The sequence below is a fragment of the Pezoporus occidentalis genome, unplaced genomic scaffold (genome assembly GCF_034315485.1).
Source record: "Pezoporus occidentalis ecotype Australia unplaced genomic scaffold, CSIRO_AGI_Poc_V1 ctg37, whole genome shotgun sequence".
Lineage (NCBI taxonomy): Eukaryota > Metazoa > Chordata > Aves > Psittaciformes > Psittacidae > Pezoporus > Pezoporus occidentalis.
In genome coordinates this window covers 4,470,151-4,489,891 of record NW_026915691.1, presented here as the reverse complement: position 1 = coordinate 4,489,891, position 19,741 = coordinate 4,470,151, and the positions used below count along the sequence as shown (strand labels likewise).

Genomic DNA, 19,741 nt, shown 5'->3' with positions numbered 1-19,741 from the left:
CAGAGGCCTGCTGACCAAAAGATACTAATTTGGCTGCACAGACCATAACTTGGGAATCATTGCTCAAGGCAGATACAAAATGGAAGGCATAAATGTGAGTATGTCTCTTGGCACGACTCTCTTATGCAGCAGAGGGACAGGTCTGAAATGGTGCTCTTGCTACTGCAGATGTGATTTAAAAATCTGACAGCTACTATTTGTTTATCGTTTTTGAAGATTCAAAGTCAAATGAAACAGGACTCATTCCATACCTGAAGACTACAGCAGTGTATCACCTCTTATATTGCTGGCACTTGAACTGTTGACAAAAGCCTCAGAAATTATGGAAAATTTCATTTTCTTTCTATCAACCACAGGTAAGAGTCTAGCTTCCCTATTGTTTGTGAGCTCTACTTGGACCAATGAATTCCAATTAAAAGCTTAAAGGCTTACTCAGTTATAAACTGATCATCCAGAAGAATCTGTTTTGTGATTACGTCAAGGCATACAACAACATAAGGTGTTTAACTTTTCTAAGAACACAAAAGCAGTGAAGATCAAAAACACTTTCAAATGAACTTAAAGGGAAACAAATTTTTATAAGAAGTTTATTTTTCTGTTGTGTGCCCATTATACAAAGTAAGCAGCCAGAGCTGCCATTTTGTCCTTGGGTTTCTTTGGATTGAGTCTTCCTCCAGGCCTCCGGCCTTTACCTCTTCCTCGGCCTTGCCTTTTTCCTTGCCCCCCACGGTGCATGGGGTGCCTCATGGCTGCATGCTTCAGCTCCACCAGATCTTGAAACACGGGATCACAGAACACACAGCCTGAATGCTGGGTCTCACCCCCAGGTAAAGGAGATTTGGCTTTGTTAAAATCAACATCCACAAGGGCTGCATCGCACAAGTCGCAGGTCTCCGGTGACACTCGGACCTTGTGGGCATTCTCAAAGAAGTGCACAATCACATTGCATTTGTTGCAGGCCATCTTCCACTTGGGACCTGACGTTGAGTCCAGCACCAGAACCCCATTCTCACATTCAACGCACTGCCCAATTCCAAGCATGCTAAGAGAATGCTGGCACGTGGGGTGCGTGCATTCATTACAGCCCATTCCTGGTGGAAGAAGAGTAAAACCATACCACCAGGAAGCCTTTATATCACTACCCACAGGACCCAGTTTGGAGGAAGTGAGACACAGAAGTCAGAGACAGCTTAGTATACTACAGGTTTTCTAAATCACTAAAGAATGGAACGACTCCCCAAATGCCAACTTGCCTTTTCACAGATTCAGAATATTCCCTTGCTCAAAATTTCTTCTGTTACTGCTTTCAAAATTGCCAAATACTGCCACTGTACAGGCAGTTTGGACACATTAGTGATGAAAACTATGTTTTCAATTGAAATGTATGGCTCCTAGCTGCTATTTCATACTTGCCCATACACTGTTAGTACAAGACATTTTTAATTAAGAAAAATGGTAATAAAAAAAAATGCCATAAAGCTCCTGGTTCTCAGCTTCAAAGATTATGTTAAGTAAGTTACCAAACTGCAACTTTAGAAACTGGTCTCAGTTACCAAACTGCAACTTTCACCCCCTCTTATATCCTTCAACAGCTTTTGACACACCATCTACCTCAGTATCAAAACACCCTCAAGACCTGGTCCTAATCTACAGCTCTATCCATAGCAAGCATACTCCAATTTGCAAAGTATCAGAATCCCAGTGTCTTTCACTGCAAACCAAGTGTTACAAAGGTCACCTCCTGTGCATGCACATAAATTAATTTCTTACTCCTTTTATAAAGAGAAAAAAAAAAGTATTCACAAGTGAGATAACTAATAAATTTTGGTCAGTAAGTTTGAGGTGAGTTTTAGGTATCTGCAACCTAATTTGAACAGCGCTTTATACTAAGTAACACTGAATAAAAACTACTGTATAGACTGCATCTAATCTATTTCAAGTGAGGTCATTCCCTGCATATTTACAGAATTCCTACCTTTTTTCATGTCCCTGAAGGGAGGATGGTTGTAACAGTATGGACACAGTGGGTAGCTCTTTCCTCTGGATCCAGATGACCACAGCACCAGCTCAAAGTCATCTAGTGGGCAACGCAACTCTTTGTAGAGTTTAATGGTACCATTCTGTGGAAGACTGTAGGTGTCATCACAGTGGGAGCAGTGCAGACGACTTGGCTTGGCCTGGAAATAGAAGTCCCCTGAACAACTGTAATGTCAATAAGGTTCAAAACTTCCAGTAAATCCCAGTGGGGCTGCTCACTGGTTTGTTCCCCATGGAAAAGCTCCACTGGGTTTTTCATTTTAGAAATGCCCTCTTGACAACCACATTTGAATCCAAATTCAATACTAGAAAAGGGGTTTCTATTCAATGCCCCTGGCAAGTGAAATATAAACTCCAAGCATGAGGTGAAGTTACCTGAATATACTTCATGAAGCGATGGCATTTACCACAGCGGGAAAGTGGTTTACCAGTGGCAGCTAATGGTGAAAAAGACACTTCCATCAGTTCATCCATACCTGTGAAAGAGAGAATCACACTTACATTAGAATTCTAGTCCTTATGAGGAAACCTTGCACAAAAATCACCTACAAAACCTGTGAAGTGAGAATATTTTATTCACAATGCTTTCCCTTGTTTACAAAGACTTTTAAATACACAGTGTTTTGCACTGAGCATGCACAAACACACAAGGTTAATTATTTCAGCTAGTCTGAAGTTTTCAACAACTCAAAACTACACAAAATAAATCTGAAGTAGAGTTTGTAAGCCATAATTCAGTCCATTTCCTTTTGGAGAGCCACTTAATTTAACTGGAAACTTTCAGTTCTGATAGAACTTTTCAGTAAGCCTAAACCTCTGAAAGCAACCTGATATATATGTATTTTGTACTAGCATCTTTGCAACGATTAAGTAATTGTAGGTAAAGTTTTACCTGCAATAGAATCCACAAAATAGTGGAATTTCCTTTTGAAAATGTCAAGGGTGTGCTCCAGGACCTGATGATAATTTGCTTTACCCAGAGCTATTAAGTTGAGCTGCTTCTCCACAGCACTGCGGATTGTAGGAAGAACCAATTCTGCATCTAACAGAAAACCAGAGACAGCAGCAACAGAAAAACAGCAATGAAAGATCAAAATACGGGGACAGCAAACTGTCTGTGCATAAACTGACATCCGAATAAACAAACAAGTTTTAATTATAACACTCTTTGGAATTAGTAATACTTTCTTAGATGCATCATTTGAGACAGAAATGCTAGCTATACAGGGACAACAGCCCTTAACATACTGAAGGGGAAAGAAGGTAAGAGGATGGAAAGGGAAGGGCATTTAACTGACCTATTTTGTAATAACCATGAACCAGAACAATGCCAAGGTTTGTAGGCTTTAGTCTCCGACCACTCTCCACTGTGACATAGTTTCGCTGGCAAATGTTGTTAATGTGGACTGGAATACTTGCATCAGTTCCTGGTGCACAAAAGAGAATATATCCATCCTAAACAAAAAGTCTTCATTGAATTACTCACTTCTGACTTCCCTGGGTTTATGTCAAACTGTAGGGCTCCTGAGACTGTTTAAAATTCAGGAACCTTTTTATAATAACCCACGTCAGTGGGTAACTTCTCTCTCTAGTAATTCTTAGGTTCCTTTGCAGTTCTGAGAAGTCTGAAACATATATTTTAACCTTAAGCCTTTTGTCTCTTCCAAGGAATTACTGTGACGAATCACATACTCTCACATATCATTTATTCTGGAAAAACACAGTGGAGTAAAAGACTATGTGTGTTTTGACCAGAAACATTTAGGAAAATGCAAAGCAAACAGGTCACATTGAAAAAAAAAAGGTAGTATTATGGTAAATTATACACTAAGACATGTAAGGACTACTGGAGCCAGCAAAGCTGAAGCAACTTGTAAAGACAAGAATTGTTCCTAAGAATGGGGAGATGCATTCTTGCACATAACATCAGTTCTTTCTGACAGAGAAGTGACAAGGATGTGTTATGAAAGGATGCTGCTTTGGCCAGAAACCAGACATAAGGATAAGAAAAGGAAAGGAACGTGGGGGAAGAGACAATCTACCATCTGCTAAGAGGAGCTACAGACATTATGGTTTGAAGGGAGAAAGACATTATTACTGTACCTATTCAAACAAATACTGAAAAGTCATTAACCAACAGAGTTAGTTCAGAGCAGCAATTCAGACTCTCTGCACTCTTGGTAGATATAATTAAATGTAGGTTAAGCAAGTTCCTACCAATGCCATGCTTTTCCATCAGAGTGATAAGTTCTGCTTCTGTCAGGTAATCAGGAGGACTGGTTTGCTTTTCTGACAATTTTATTTCACCAACTGGAAAAAGATCTCCTTTCTCACAGTGGGGAAGGCTCTCTTCTAATGGGATGCTGTGCCACGGCATAATTTCTGTGAACCCTGGATGCAAAGAAACAAACAAACAAAAATAATAACAGTTTATCTTCGTAACTTTCAAAAGGAAAACATGGGCTTCATTATACAGATCAAAGTTAAGAGGCTGTCTGCAATACCATGCAGAAAATATCTGAAACTGGGATTACTGAGGAAATAGAGTATCACAAGACAGTATCTCTCACCACACTGCACCAGATCTACTTTGTATGTGACTTGAGTCAGGCTGACGTATGGAAAAAAACCTAAACACTTTCCTTAAATGAAACCACAGTGCCAGGAAGGATAGGAAGAGTTTCTTATAAAAGATATACAGATAGCAAGTCATATTAATGTAATAAGGACTATTGGGCCAGCTTACTATGAAAAAAATCTTAGTGGTGGTAAGATATTCTTTTTACAGAGGCCCAAGAAAAAAAGAAGTAAAATATGCCTTTGTGTAATTTATCACCCAAAAGGCATTTGCTGCCTGTAAAAAGACTGGTCTTCATTGGCAAATGTGGCATTAAGTTTTTGAGACTACTACATGAAAAGTAAGACTTTACCTATTGTAACTGAAGTATGAAAATGAAGATAACCATTTGGTCTCTGGTCTTGATAGCTCAAAAAAATGCTTCATCTTTATATCCATTCAATGCATTAATGGAAGAAAACCAACCAACCACAAACATATATCTGTAGATAACTATTTACTCCGTGGTTAGTCTTACCTGGTGAAGTTACCACTTTTCCAATACATGTAAAACGTTCAGGGCCAATACTGAAAGAAATGGTGGTTTGTAGGTACTTGCAATCAGCGCTGACAGTGGCAATGAAATGCCTGGTTATATACTCATATAGCCGCCATCCATCTCCACCTGAAGAAAAAGAACATCTTACCCACAAAATGCAACTCCTGCAGCTCTACCTAAAATCTGTTCTAAAAGGTTTAGCTGGCTATGCCTTTTTCTTAGCAGTACTATGTTCCCTAGATCAATTACAGAAAAGCAGAGCAGCTCTGAACTTCACTGTCATGAGAAGCTTAAATTACAGTAAAGTCTGCTCTCTTCACTTCTTGCCATTCAAATAAATCTATTTTCTGTTGAAACTCAGGGATTTTCAAACTGGCACCTATACCTCTAGGAACTAGTTTGCTCACATAGTGTTCCAAAACTACTGGATTTGTCTATACCTAATTCTGCTTCTGTCGCAGCTCTCATTGGGGTGATGGGAGGATGGTCTCCTGCATCATGGCCTTTCCTTGGACGATTAATGCTCTCTGTTAGCAATGCTTTTACCTGGGTGAAGGAAGAGACAGAAAACAGGCAGGCTGAAATGTATAACAGCTCTCTTAGCAGGTTAAAAAGCTTTTCAGATGAAATCCTTAACAATACAACATCCATAAATAAAAGCCACTATAGATATTTATTGTTTCTGAAGACCTATATGAAGCAAGATACATTCTAAAACACAGACTAGAGAATGATCTCTTAGTACAGGTTTTGCTTTGTGTACTCACAGTTTCTGCCCAGTAAGGATTATTGGCTTGTTGTCTCAAACATCCTTTCAAGTCAAAGTTTTCTGGATAATGAGTAGTTTCTGTTCGAGGGTAGCTAATATAACCCTGAGTATAAAGACGCTCTGCTATTTGCATGGCGTGTTGTGGACCCATTCCTAAGATGGAATAGGAGGAAACAAAAATCATCTACACACCACTGCAATTATGATTTGTTTGCTGTACCTGAAAGTATACCTTATCAAAGCATTTATATAAACCAGTTTGCCCTTTCCATCAGGCTTTTGTTGCCTTGACCTTACCAAACATTGCACTTTTGACAAGCTTTCTAAACTTGGTCCCTCCCTCAGAATGACGTGCTATAGGGAGAGGAAGGTATAAACTATATTTGATATATCCTTGATTACTCAGTCTGAAAAGCCAAAACATTTTGCTTTAAAACAGTATGAAAATCCAAGCTTTTACACATACCTAAAGCAGCACTGGCCACTCGTAGCATTTCTACCGTGTTCAGAGCCAGTGGTCTCTGCTTCACCTTCTCTTTTTTACTCACAGATTCTACCTAGAAAATAGCATTTTCCCAATAAAAGTTTTGAAGTTTGGTAACTGGTAAATGTATAATTTCAATCATGCCTATAAACATGTGGCATTCCTACCATTACCTGTTCTTGTCATAGCTGTGGGTTTGTTTTTCTTAAACAGTAACCACCAATATTTTTTACTTTAGAAAATTTGACTGGAGTAATTTTACCAAATTCTGAAGTTACAGTCCCAAGGTCCCCTTGTGCTATGGACTATATCAGGCCTATAACTGGGAATGCAGCAAGGTAGCTTATTGCTATCTTCCCATTTACCTCAGCAGCACATACTTTCAGTGCTACAACGATTTAGGGCTTATTACAAGTAATGGTCCTAACTATAAGGATCCAGATTTTTAAAAGCCTCATGCACTCTTTGAACCTCAATGGCTCTAAGCACTTAAATCCAAACATGCTGTCAAACAAGTATTGAACAGAGCAGAATGAGAAGTTAATTGGCTGTAGACTGTACCATACACATGATTAAAAACTTAACTCTGGGAATACTGCCCTAGAAGTAATTAAATTCTGATTTATACAATGTCTCATGGCAAATAAGAGGCCTGCTTGGAGAGATCTGAACAATATTTCTTAGCAGGTTTAGTAATGAAGACTTCCTATGAGTGATGGCAATTTCCAGAGCCAGTATTAAGAAGGGGCTTCTGCTGAGAAGATCACACAAACATAATATGAACTACAGGAAAAAAATCTCTTGCCTTTTATTCTCACTTACACAAATTAATGGAGTAAACACCAAAACACACATATTTTACACTCTTCTTTAACAAAAACAAAAAAAAACCAACATGCAACCAATGACATCAAATAGTATTTCCTTTATATGAAATATGGCTCGACTGACACTTACCTTTGCTTCTTTTGACATCTTTGTTATATTCAGGAACATTTGGGCAATCTCACGATCAAACACCCTCACTCTATCCCAGTCTAAAGTGAGAGAACTTTCTTTTTCAGGGTTCACCTATTGGACAAATTAAAAAACATTAATTCCCACCAAGTCTCTTCCTAGAAGTGTGAAAATACACATTTCCAACAATAAATCCAGCAAGCAAATTCTAATAATACCTGTCCTAGGACACAAGTGCTTCACACATGCACTTGTACTCTTTCTTTTTTTACAGGGGCTTTTGAGAAAGACAAAGTACTTTGAGTTCTGGGGTCAGGGGAATGATTGGAATTATTCCTGCAGTTAACCAAGATACTATTCTTGGGGTTAGTGCTGAAATGGACAGAAACTCAAAGTTTACAATTTTGAATTAACAAAACCAGTCATTTGTATTAAACTGTAGCTAGATCAGTTTTAAACCCCACGTACAAAAATAAATATGAAGCAGCCCACATGAGTACAAAGCTCCCTGAAAACAGGCACCAAATATTTCCTAGCATGACGCACGAGATGCATCAGAAAAAAAGATGACAGCGGACACCAGATTTCATCTTTTTTTATTTTAGAATCTAAAATTGGCTATTTTTTACCATCCATCCCTTATTTGTTTAAAAAATCCTTGTGATCACATGCAGTAAACCCATGGTGGTTTGCTCTCAGAGCTTGGACAGCAGCAGGGTTATAAAACTGCTATAAGCTGCCAAAGTACTCAGAGGAATCAACTGCCAATTAACACAATGAGCATTTTATTTGCTTTAAAATTCCAATACTCAGCAATGCCAATGTTTGTTGGCAGCCTAATTAATTCCTGCATTCAAATTAACAACACAGTCAGTCCAAGGACCCCAGGGAACAAAAGAAAACCATTTTAAATAGTCTTGCTGGCTGAGCCCAAGCTTAGATGGTTAGCACTGAAGAATTCTTATAAGGAGCAGACAATAACAACTTTAATGCAAAACTGACATCCTGGAATCTGTTCTCGAGAGAGCGGTGACACACATGTGAACTGAATGGGAACACAGGAGTAAACTGTAGGCATGGTGAGTTCTTGTCAGCAGCTACAAATTTATGAATGAACAAAATGAAAATATAAATGCATTTCTTTGGTAAAAATACATATTCCTCATACAAAAACAGGTACTGTAAAACTTACTTTAGCTTGCAAGACCCAGTACGTCTCAGGCTTAAATGACTGGATTTTGTCATGCCTTTCAACACAGAATCCAAGTGTTGGGGTCTGACATGGCCCGAAGGAGATGAGGGAGCTGTCTAAATTCCCATATTTCCCCTGAAAATATTTGGTCTGAAATCTAAGACAGGAAAAAAAAACCCATGAACATTAATAGCCTCATTCCCCTGAAACATTCATGTGTCTGTGTATAAAATTTTTCAGTTTGGTGCTGGCAATTAGCTACTCTAGTTTCAAAATATATTTAGTGGTGTGCTGGGTTTGGCAGTGCTGGTGTTAATTTTCTTCATAGTAGCTGGTACAGGGCTGTTTTGGATTTGTGCTGAAAACAGTGTTGATAAATCAGGAATGTTTCAGTCATTGCTGAGCAGTGTTGACACACAGCCAAGGCCTTTTCTGCTCCTCACCCCACCTCACCAGTGAGCAGGCTGGGGGTGCACAAGGAACTGGGAGAGGACGTAGCCAGGATAGCTGATGCCTCCTGACCCAAGGGATATTCAAGACCATGGGACATCATGCTCAGCAATATGAAGCTGGAGGAAGAAGAAGGAAGAAGGGAGGGTGACATTTGGAGTTACAGTGCTCTGTCTTCCCAAGTAACTATGATGGAGCTCTGCTTTTCTGGGGATGACAGAACACCTGCCTGCAGACAGGAAGTGGGGAATCAATCCTTTGGTTTGCTTTGCTTGCACATGCAGCTTTTGCTTTACCTATTAAACTGTCTTTATCTCAACCCACCAATTTTCTCACTTTTACCCTTCTGGTTCTCTCCCCCATCCCACCAGGGTGAAAATGGGGGAGTGACTGGGTGGTGTTTAGCTGCTGGCAGGGGTTAAACCAGAACAGTGGATACAGCAGTATTCCTGAACCTGTCATGAAACTGTCTGTGATCCATGCTGTCACCTTGTAAATGCACAGCCAATCCTAAGATCCAGCTCCTGGCGGGCATCCACTGAAAGAGCTTCATTGCGATTGGGTTCTCCCAAGTGATTCATGGCATTGCAGATGTCTGTGTCAGTAATGGAACTGAATTTAGCTCTATAAATCGTCCTTTCGCTGCTACGAGGTTTGTTCATAACAGGAAGAACAGCATCGAGAACCTAATGACGACCAGAAGCGTATTTAAGAGTATTTGAAAGATAAAGGCTTAAGTCAGTTTTCCTCTCTAAAGAAAAAAACTCCACAAAATATTTGCTTACACATAACTACTTTCTTAATTCAGTAAGATGTCATGCCCACACACTAACAGATAAGCAAGGGCAGTACTTGTCTATACACTCAGAAGTGTATTAAGAATTAGCAAATCTCAAGGATTTATTTACCAAATAGCAACTGCTGAACGTGAAGTGCTATTCTTAGCTGAGTGCAAAACATTCACCAGTGCAGCTGCAGCACCTTTTGGTGAATATGTACTGGTTTCTGTCTGGGTTTATCCCATGTATTGCCAGAGCCCAGTTATGATACAATGGTATTTAAAGAACTTCAAACAATTACTTGATCAGATGTGCTTCTTTAACACTTTTAACATAGACTTCTGGGAATAGGATGGTAATAAAATATCTTTGCACATCAAAGTTTTATTTCTAAACCTTTCATGTACACAGTCCGAATTCCTGCAGTAAACCTATGGTTAGAAGTGATCTCTGTGCTCTAAAGTGTCTAACTGCTTAATGAATAAAAGATAACGGAGATGAAGTTTTATAAGGACAGCAAAATAACTACCCCAGCTGTGAAATACAGACCAATTCTCAAAGCACTGGAATGTTCTAACATTTACGAAACCTTATCTCAGACGAGCAACATCTATGAAATTGATTTATACTCTTTAACTGACATCTCAAGAATTTAAAAGCACATGAGTTTCTCCACCAAGGCCCTCCATGCCTTTAAAACTTAATCACTTAGATTTTTACTGTATATTCATAAAACAATACTGATAGACAAATATATTATGGTATTATAAGTCTTAAAAATGGAAATCTTACTTCAAAACAGATGTTTTCTCCTTCCTTATCACAATCCAACCACAAGACAATACAATCACAGCCTCTTCCTTCCACCTGTGAGAAAAAAATAGCACAAATTTTCAGCAACTCAAGACAGACCTATCTCCTCACTAATTGTATACTTTTTGTTTATACTTTAAAAGAACTAGAGATAATTTACTTGGTGCAAAAAGGACTGGAAGAATATAGCAGAAGTGACAAGTCTGCAGGTACTTAAACAGTGGTTGAAGAGAGAAGCAAGCTGTGCTTCATGGGATCAGAAGTCTACCTATGAGATGCTTTTCTACAGGACCTGAAAAATTCAGCGTAGCTGTACAGCAGTGGAACTCTCCTGAAACTGCCACAGTTGGTGCATGCAGTCTTGGGCACAGTCCCTTCCCCTTCCTGTGCCTTAATTTCCACATCATTATAAACAAACAAGAGAAACACTTTCCTAGTTCATAAAGATACCAGAAAGTCTAAATTTATCTGACAGAAATTAGTTTTACACCACATACACTTGCCTTTCAGAAAGCATATTATTTTGTAAAAGCAACCAAGCTACCACTGCCCTCTCAGAGGGGTGCACGTGAAGAATGAACAAGAACCAACACAGACTTACAGAAGGCATTTACAAGCTAAGCCTTGCACTTGCTGTTAAGAAGCAAAACATGCATCCAGCGCTTTGAGAAGCAGGATATCAGCAGTTGAAAAACCTCGTAAGGTAATGGCAAGAGTGAACTCAACAAAGATGTCAGACAGTGTAAGAACCAGTAAAATTAAAAAAACAGATCTGATCATGACAAAAAGCTGCTTCCTCAGGGCAGTATGTAGGAACATACTCATGTCTTTCTGATGCTAGAAATCTAGTATATTGTACAGCATATTGCCAAACACTGCCCACTTTTGGGAAGCAGGTGAATAACCTGCTAAATCCAACATTGAACAACCTGCAGCATGAGAAACACTACATTCAGACAGCCTGTCTGCCTCAGCAGGAGGAAGATATGTAAAAAATGTTTCTTTAAAATATGTTTTAAATAAACATTGGAGGGTAATGCCAGAGGACTCTCTCCTTTACAGGAGGCACTACCTGTTAGAGGAGACGTTACCTGTCTCTCCTGTTAGACGGCATTATCCTCCAACAGAAAACTATCTGTTGTGAAGACAGACTCAATTTTTCACTCTAGAACAAAGCAAACTGACCCAGGGCTGGAAGAGGGTTATAATTCTGGTTCTTACATAAAGCTAGCTAACTTGTAAAAATTGTTTTTGGAAAGCAAGGCAAATTCATCATTTCAAAATTACTAATAATGATTATTACTTTTGAGAACCACAAAAGAATTTCAATTCTTTTTCTTGACAGGGTAAAAATAGGTGTCATTTCTTTGTATCTAGAGGAAAAAAAAGAACAATGAATCCTTAAAGACAGACAAGAGGTAAGAGACAAAATGTACAAGATGTATCCTTTTAGGACAAGAGATATTGGCCTCAAGCTGCGTCAGGGGAGGTTTATATTGGATAGCAGGAAAAACTTATTCACTGAGAGGGTGATCAGCCATTTGAACAGGGTGTCCAGGGCAATGGTGGAATCACCGTCCCTGGAAGTGTTCAAAAAACATGTAGATAAGGCCCTTTTAGTGACATGGTTTAGTGGTGGACTGGATAGTCCTGGGGTAAAGCTTTGGACTTGATGATCATAAAGGTCTTCTCCAACCTATTTGATTCTATGATTGTATGAAATATGCTCCAGATTAAATAAAGAAAAAAAATGCCAAGACAAGATTACTGTCAAACACTACTGCTAAGAAAGAATACCTGTAAAAATTTCACCATGGTCAGTTTGGGATTAGCTTCTTTCTTTTCTGTGGGAGCTTTGCTAAAAAGTTCTGCCGGATCCACTTTGTCCCAGCTGTTATATTTCCCTGAAAAGCAAAAGTATTTGAAGCAGAGCTCTAAATATACATTAAAAACCAACAACACAACAAACAAACAAACAAATAACATTACCTTGCAAAACACCTGGCTTTCAAAAATTGTATTGGAAATTTCTCTACCCTAACACCTCTTGCTCTATTTTCTACCAATGACCCCCTTAGATTTCTATTGAATTGGAGCTATAATTTTAAAATGTGACATACAAAGAGAGAAAGAGGGGGTGAAAAAAAGAAGGAATATTACATGCCTTTCAGAAATGAGCTATTAAAACACCTTCTTTTGTACAGTGAGATGATCAGGCCAAAAGAAGGGAGCTATTTTTCCTTATCTCCACAGTGCATGCATAATGTGCATATTGCATTCTGTTCACTACTTTAATAGCCCATTATGTCTCAGCCATAAAGCATCTGTGTCACTTTCTCGTATCAATGCATTTGTTCATTTCCATTTCTCTGAAGTAACCCTTAGTAATATTGCTTAGCAATTAGACAGAATCGTACCTCTTCAAAGCAATGTACAAATAACTTAAATTCAGTCCTCATAAAACTTGTGAGATAATTCTCATTAGAAGAAACAGAGTAGTCACATGACCAGCCAACACTTCAAAGCAAGTTAGTGACAGGATTCTTTGTACATAATCCTTACCAGATCTCCATTTTGTAGTAATATACTACAATGCTTCAAAGAATATCCTTTTAGATTCTGCATCCTTTAATCACCCTGCATCTGAAGTACTACAATATTTACCCAGGTAAGCAAATAGAGCCTCATCTCCCCTCATGTTCCAGGGGCATAATTCAGACACAGAAAAGACACGTGGCATGACCAAGAAGTCAGCCAGAAAACTAGAAACAAAAATCAAGGCCTGCTGACCACAATCTTCTCATTCTCCTTTTCTCTCTGTTTTTTTTTCATCCTCCTCGTCTTTCTACTTCTTGACTGAAAATTCTTCCTGAATCATTTCCTTAATCAGTATTTTCCTATTACAAGTCCCTGACAGCTCTACAACCGTACCACTTAACACGTCTTACGAACAAATACCTATGAAATCCAGAGTCATGACGTGACCACATACAGATGTCATCTTGAAATGGGCACTCTGTCCTACAAATAATCCAGTGTACTCATGCACAGAGCATGCACCATTCAGTCCCTTGCGAGAGGACATGTTTCCTGTGAAAATAACACCACAAGTATCAACAAGATTAAAAAAAAAAAAAAAATCAAACTACAGACATAAGTTATTTCATAAGAAGTTACATCTCCCCCTTTCCTTAGGCCTCATAGCTGGGATCTTCCTGATTACAAAATTCTACTCATTGATCAAGTTTTTACTTAATTAGTACTTCAGAAAGCATACTTCGTTTTCAATTTAAACTCTTCATTATCTCCTCCACCCTGCCCTTACCACCAGGAAATCCTTACAGAAATACACAGTTTTCTACACCAGTACAGTTATAATCAACTCATTCCGTTTTTTATAAAATTCTATAAAACTATTTATCAAATCTTTGCTATAGCTTCAAAAATCTCTGAACAGCAACCTGCGGCTTGATTGGTGTTTTCTATAAAGCTTATGCACCAACACATGCTACAGTTACATAAAATACCAAACCCAGCCTCCTTTATTCTTGAACTGAAGAGGCATCAGCACGTGAACAGCATGTGAAGGGCAACTGAGCTCTTTCACAAACCGCACCCTGTCCCTCCCGGGTACCAAGTACCTGACCAGGTGTTTCTCAACCTCACTTCACCTACAGCAAAATCCGATAACCTTCGGCCACGCAGTCTGCCTGCAGGCAACCAAGAGGTATCTCCTCAGCGGGGCTGTGCGCTCCACTCTGCCACTGGCACAAGGCCTGACCCCGCAGGCTTTCCTTCCTACCTCTCGAGAGGATCTTGGCGATGGACTGCGCCAGAGAAGGCTTCTCCGCCACCATCAGAACAGTCTTCATTTCCAGCTCAAAGTGCCGCGGCGCTTACCGGCGCGGGGAGGGGTTAGTGCACACCGCGGCGCGCAGCTCACTACCGAGAGCCAGTCCCCAGCCTGCAGAGAGAGCACGGCACAGGTTTACCGCAAACACGCTGCCAGGGAAGCTCACGCGGAAGCAGTGACAGACCTCGCCCTCCCCTCGGGGCTCCGCAGCTCCCGCTGCCCGGACCCGCCCCCCCAAGAAGCCCACCGGGTAGAGCGGCGGAACCGCCTCAGCCTGAGGTGCCCCCCCCCCGGCCGCGCTGTCCCGTCCCGGTGCACCCTGCGGGGCGAAGGAGCCGCCCGGCGCGCTGAGGGGGAGCCGGGAGCAGCCACGCTCCGGCTCCGGCTCCGGCCCCGGCCCCAGCCCGCTCCGCACCTCAGCAGGCAGCCATGGCCCGCTTGCACTGCCGGGTCACGGACCCGGAAGGCGCGGCTCACGCACACACCCCCTACAGCCGCTTGCTCAGCGCCCCCTGGCGGCCCGGAGGAGCGTCGGGGATGCGTCCTTCGTGCTGCCCGGTTTGTTCCAGGGGCTTCAACAGAGCCAAGGCTCGCAGCGGGATCGGAGGGGAGATGTGGAGCCGAAAGCAGGAGCACCAGGAAGGCGCAACCGCCACCGCTCCCTTCCCAAAGCCCACGCACAGCGCTCTGCCACCGGCAGCACCAGGCCTGTTTCACACCTGCTGCCTCCCATCGCACTGGCTGCACATGGATTCCTCCCCTCACATTGAATTTATCTGCAAAGATGCACACAAAATAGATGGCAAGGTTCTCTAAATGGGTCCATGCACATGAAGCGTATCTGCTTTATTCAAGCGGCTGAAGCCAATGCACCTGTGCACAGTCCATGGTTATGTTTCTAGTTTCCATAGGCTAAAACCGCCACAAATAGTCTCTGCCACTAACAGCATCTACTTCAGTGCAAAGAAATTTATTCTGCGAGTGTTAGGAGCTCCCAGTTCCCCTGCACCTAGATGAGGTAATGGAAATAACATTGGTTTTGTAACGATTCTTGGGGAAAAGTGCAATTTTTTTGCACATTACATTTTAGAGGAATGATGGTTTCTTTCTTGAGCAGAAAGGGAAAGAAGGGAAAGGAGAGAGGGAGGGAAGGCCCAGGCAGCAGCACTGCCCTTCCTGGCCCATATTTCCTGGGAGGGGGCAAGGAGGTTTTGTCAGGACCGAAGCAGCTCCAACGTCTCCTCCACGTGTCCCAAAACCTTTCTGTCAAGACAAGTGCTACAGAGGGAAGCCCCAAGTTGATGAGCTCCTCCCTGGTGGAGGAGCTCAGCTCTCTCTTCTTATCCCTGTGGCATGCACCAATCACAGCCAATGTTTATAGCCCTTTTCCAAGAGCCACTCAGTGCCATACAAACCCAAAGGGAAGACCCTGGGAAGCAGCCAGGATGAGGATGTGTATCCACCTCCTGCTGTCTGGAATAAAAAGACACTAATTCACCTTCAATTAGATTAGCAAACAATTAATAGATACCAAGTTACTAGTGAAAGAAAAATCAAAACAAACCCAGACAATGTTGAAGTTAGAACTTACTAAAACAAATGTGTTCTGCTGTTTCAGTGCCTAGTTCCCTTTGACATCTGGGGAACATCTGGAACAATCAGGATGCAAGTTAAAACCACGTCTTCAGATATGTCAGATACATATTTTTCAATTTCCTCTAGCAAAAGCCCTCTATGAAACCCAACCTTTCTTGTTGAATGCCCAATGCAACCTGCAAATTCAGATGTGTACTTACCTGTGGAAGCACAGCTGGGCCTCTCCAACCCGCAGCTGCGGGACTCTGGACACTTCGAGTCCCTGTGTACCCCTGCGTTGGCACACACACGTGTGGTTTGCAGGGCCACACAAAGATTTGCCCAGCCCGAAGGACTCCCTTCTCACCGGACAGTCTGCGTACACCAGCTCTACTTGGCCTCACCACGGAGCACGCTGGCACGACAGTGGCTTTGAACTGTTTTGGGAAGCCTTTCGCAGGGTGCAAAGCCTCACCCGTTTGTAACCCTCAGCCCCGGCACTGCCGGGGGGACCCCCGCGCCCATCCCAGCTGTGCAGAACGGAGGCTTCGTGCCGCGGGGTGCCCGCAGCCAGCGCGTACCGCCAGGGGGCGCTGCCGCAGCGGGACCCGCTCCCGGAGCTGTGGGACAGGACGCCGCGTTGCGGGACCGGAGTCCTCCGCGGCCGCCTCGCACGCAGCGTTCCTCTGTGTCACTGCTGGGGCAGCTTTGGCCGCCCTGGCTTCAGGAGCGCTTCTCGCCGTACTGGAAGGGCTCCAAAACGGGCCGTGTCAGCCCTGCGGCTGGGGAAGGTCTTCATTCCCACAGGGAGAACTCTGCCGGCACACCCGGTACCCACAGCGCCGGGGCAGGCTGCGTCCCGACCACTGACACCCCCGTCCTTGCCTTTGTTCAGTTGCGGCTGGTGTTCCTTCCCGTTTCTTCTGAAGAGCTGATGGCCATAAACCCAGCTCTCCAGCTGTATGAACGGGGCAGGACAATAACAGCCCAAAGCAAGCAGCCTCTCCTATGGTTTTCTTAGAGAAAATCAAGTTTGTTTCTAGGTTTAAATCACTAGCTAGGATTTGGGTTACATTGACTTGGTAATCATCTCAAATCAAGCTACAGCTCTAGGTAAGCACTCAACAAGCAGAGGATACTTCAGCCTCACTGGTCCTGCTGCATGTAGAACCCCAAGTTTTTCAACACCCAGGTTATCCCAGGGCATGGCTATTTAAGTAGCTAAAGCCCTCACTTTAAATGAGACATCCACATCTCGCTTCACCTCCAGAAGAGCTTGTGCAGGTGTTAGAGCCTTGGACCTCCTTGCTCTACTGTTGACTTAATGATTCAGTTTGGTAACTTAACACCTTGATGCCTCCTCTCACCTCCAGGACTCAAGTAGCAACTTCCCTCTTCAAGAATGTTTTACCGATCTGGATGTGTAAAACCCGTTTTAAGAGCAAGACAGAAAAAGCTATAGAAATACAAACTATTGCAGGAAGCATGATCATTCCTGTTTCACTTCCCTGGGCTCATTCTTGACCTTAGTGTAACTTCTCCCTGTTTGTTTCCAAACACACTTGAAAAGATTGCCATGAAATTAATAAGTATTGACAGGAGAGTCGGGCAGGCCGAAACACATCTGGAAGGATGCCACAGACATTAGAAATTATGAAAATGCAGGTTAAATTATTAAAATACTTTTTCTTCTTTTTTTTCTGTTAAAGCTAAATAAGAACTATGAGGCCACAAAAATGTGCCTGAAATCTTGACTACAAATCTGGGCTCCAGACACTTCAGTGCTGGGAAGGAGGAGACAGAGCCTAGCACATACAGAGCAACAACAGCACTTGAAGTGTTTTGTGCTGGAGTGAAAGTTATGCTTATAAGAAATTAAAAAAAAAGGAAATCTGTTAATAATAGAAGAGAGAAGAGGGTGAATGCTGCTGAAACAGGATATTATCAGTTTCTGGGACACACATGACACATGATGTGTCACTGCATCTTGACTCTGTTTTCCCCATAAGTAGTAGCCTTTTGTTCAAAGGAAAATGCTAAAGTTCACAAATAACCAAAGGTCTGTGCTAGCAAACATCCAGGCTTCATTCCCATACACATCCAGTGTATCAGCTGTGTGAATGGGAATTGATTCACAGATCCGTCTCAGATGGAATGAATGAAACCAAACATATGCTTTTGTTCAGGTTTGATTTTGCACCAACCTCTGTATAATCCAGCCCAGTTTTCCAGTTTTGGTATTGACAATAATTCATAATCCAGGTAGGATAACACAGTGCTTCTCCAAATGCAGTCTGCAGTAGGAGAAAAAATAAGGCAGAAAGAAACCGAAAGGCAGCATGATGAGGACAGTTTGAAACTTGTGTCCCCATGTGTATGTAATTGTACTGCAGGGCATTGAGCATGGCTGGAGGAAGCACAGATCTCAGCTGCTTTCTTGGGGTTACCTGCAAATTGTAAGTAGCTGAGACCTGGCTAGTGCAGCCCACATAGGAGCCTATCTGAGTAGAAAGATCTACCTAAGCTGCAATCTGACCACTTTGGTACAGACATGCCCTGAGATCACCTGCCATCAGCAGACTCAGCACGCTTCACTACTGGGGAGAGTTTCTTCTCCCAGGGGAAGCAACGCTGCCTTCATGTCAGGTATCAGGGAAGCCTCTGGCACAGGGACATTGATGTGCAGATTGCCTAAGAGCTGAGCTAGCTCCCGAACTCCTGTACAGCATTTCCCAGCTGTGGGCGAGCTTCACCTGAGAAAACTGGCTTTGTTCTGCCCTGCACTGCAGAGCTTCTCATGTCCTACCCTACAGATCATCTAATGCTGCCCACACTCCCTTACACTGGCTCAGGGAGGGCTAGCATTGAGATCAGGCTAACAACTGCCCAACTGAGCTAGATCATGTAGAGCTGTTCATGTCTGCTCCATGTCCCCCCACCCATACAGCACTGTAGTCCCAGCTATAACTGCAACATGGAGACACTCAATTTGACCTGTCAGAAACCCAGCACTTGTCTAGCAGAATGGAGTGAGATGTGCCCTGGCCATGCCGTGCCTGTACTGGGTATCAATTATATTTGGAGTTCTTAAGGTCTTGTTCGAATGAGACAAGTCTAGATAACAAAATCACGTGCCATAAACAAGCCCAGTGCAAAAAAAATACCTGGAGGTGATGAAATACATGATTTGTAATTCATACGCACACAGGGAGGTTTAGACAGCCTTGTAATGTTACTGTATACCTATTATTCAATTCTCTGCTTTCTAAATGTCTGAGTTGTATAAATTAGGGGTAGGGTAAATTCTTGGCTGTCACTTTGCAGGAATCTCAGATGATTTTTGAACTACAGTTTTTATTGGGGTTGGAACTTGGAATTTCTGCTTTAAATTGTATTGACTCCTCAGTGCTGATAGCACTCTGCAGCTGAACCCATGTGGAACCAGCCAAAAACTCATCTCTGCCTGACCCAAGTTTCACATCTCACTCCATCCAGGATGGCGCAGAATTCAGGACCTTGGAAGTTATGTTGTGTTTTTGTATGTTCTATCTTTCTTATTGCAACCATGTTTTCTCATGGCCTCTCTCTTTCTCTGTCACACATCTCTGAAGCTAAAATGATCCAAACAACTGGAACTACACTGCTGTTTCTTTGGGAAGAGCCACCCATCTCCCCTCAAGTCTAGGACCTTGCTGAGGCTGAAGCAGCTGTGAAAA

General features: G+C 42.2%; 1 protein-coding gene across 3 annotated transcripts; it reads right to left on the bottom strand.

The window, feature by feature from the left end:
• Positions 1 to 573: 573 nt before the first annotated feature.
• Positions 574 to 14,935, bottom strand: TOP3B (DNA topoisomerase III beta). Of its 3 annotated transcripts, none has more exons than XM_062631443.1 (18): positions 14,866 to 14,935; positions 14,400 to 14,561; positions 13,556 to 13,687; positions 12,395 to 12,501; positions 10,577 to 10,651; positions 9,495 to 9,691; positions 8,556 to 8,712; positions 7,364 to 7,477; positions 6,389 to 6,479; positions 5,921 to 6,075; positions 5,594 to 5,699; positions 5,133 to 5,279; positions 4,255 to 4,428; positions 3,336 to 3,464; positions 2,930 to 3,079; positions 2,413 to 2,513; positions 1,976 to 2,177; positions 574 to 1,091 (listed from the first exon to the last, which is right to left on the bottom strand). In XM_062631443.1, exons 2-18 carry the CDS (start codon positions 14,467 to 14,469, stop codon positions 610 to 612), a joined length of 2,589 nt encoding a protein of 862 aa, XP_062487427.1. In that variant the 5' UTR covers positions 14,470 to 14,561; positions 14,866 to 14,935; the 3' UTR covers positions 574 to 609. The 3 variants fall into 3 exon arrangements, with proteins under 3 accessions (XP_062487427.1, XP_062487426.1, XP_062487428.1); XM_062631442.1 differs by lacking the exon at positions 14,866 to 14,935 and adding an exon at positions 14,698 to 14,818; XM_062631444.1 differs by lacking the exons at positions 10,577 to 10,651; positions 12,395 to 12,501; positions 13,556 to 13,687; positions 14,400 to 14,561; positions 14,866 to 14,935 and having other exon boundaries at positions 9,461 to 9,690.
• Positions 14,936 to 19,741: the final 4,806 nt, after the last annotated feature.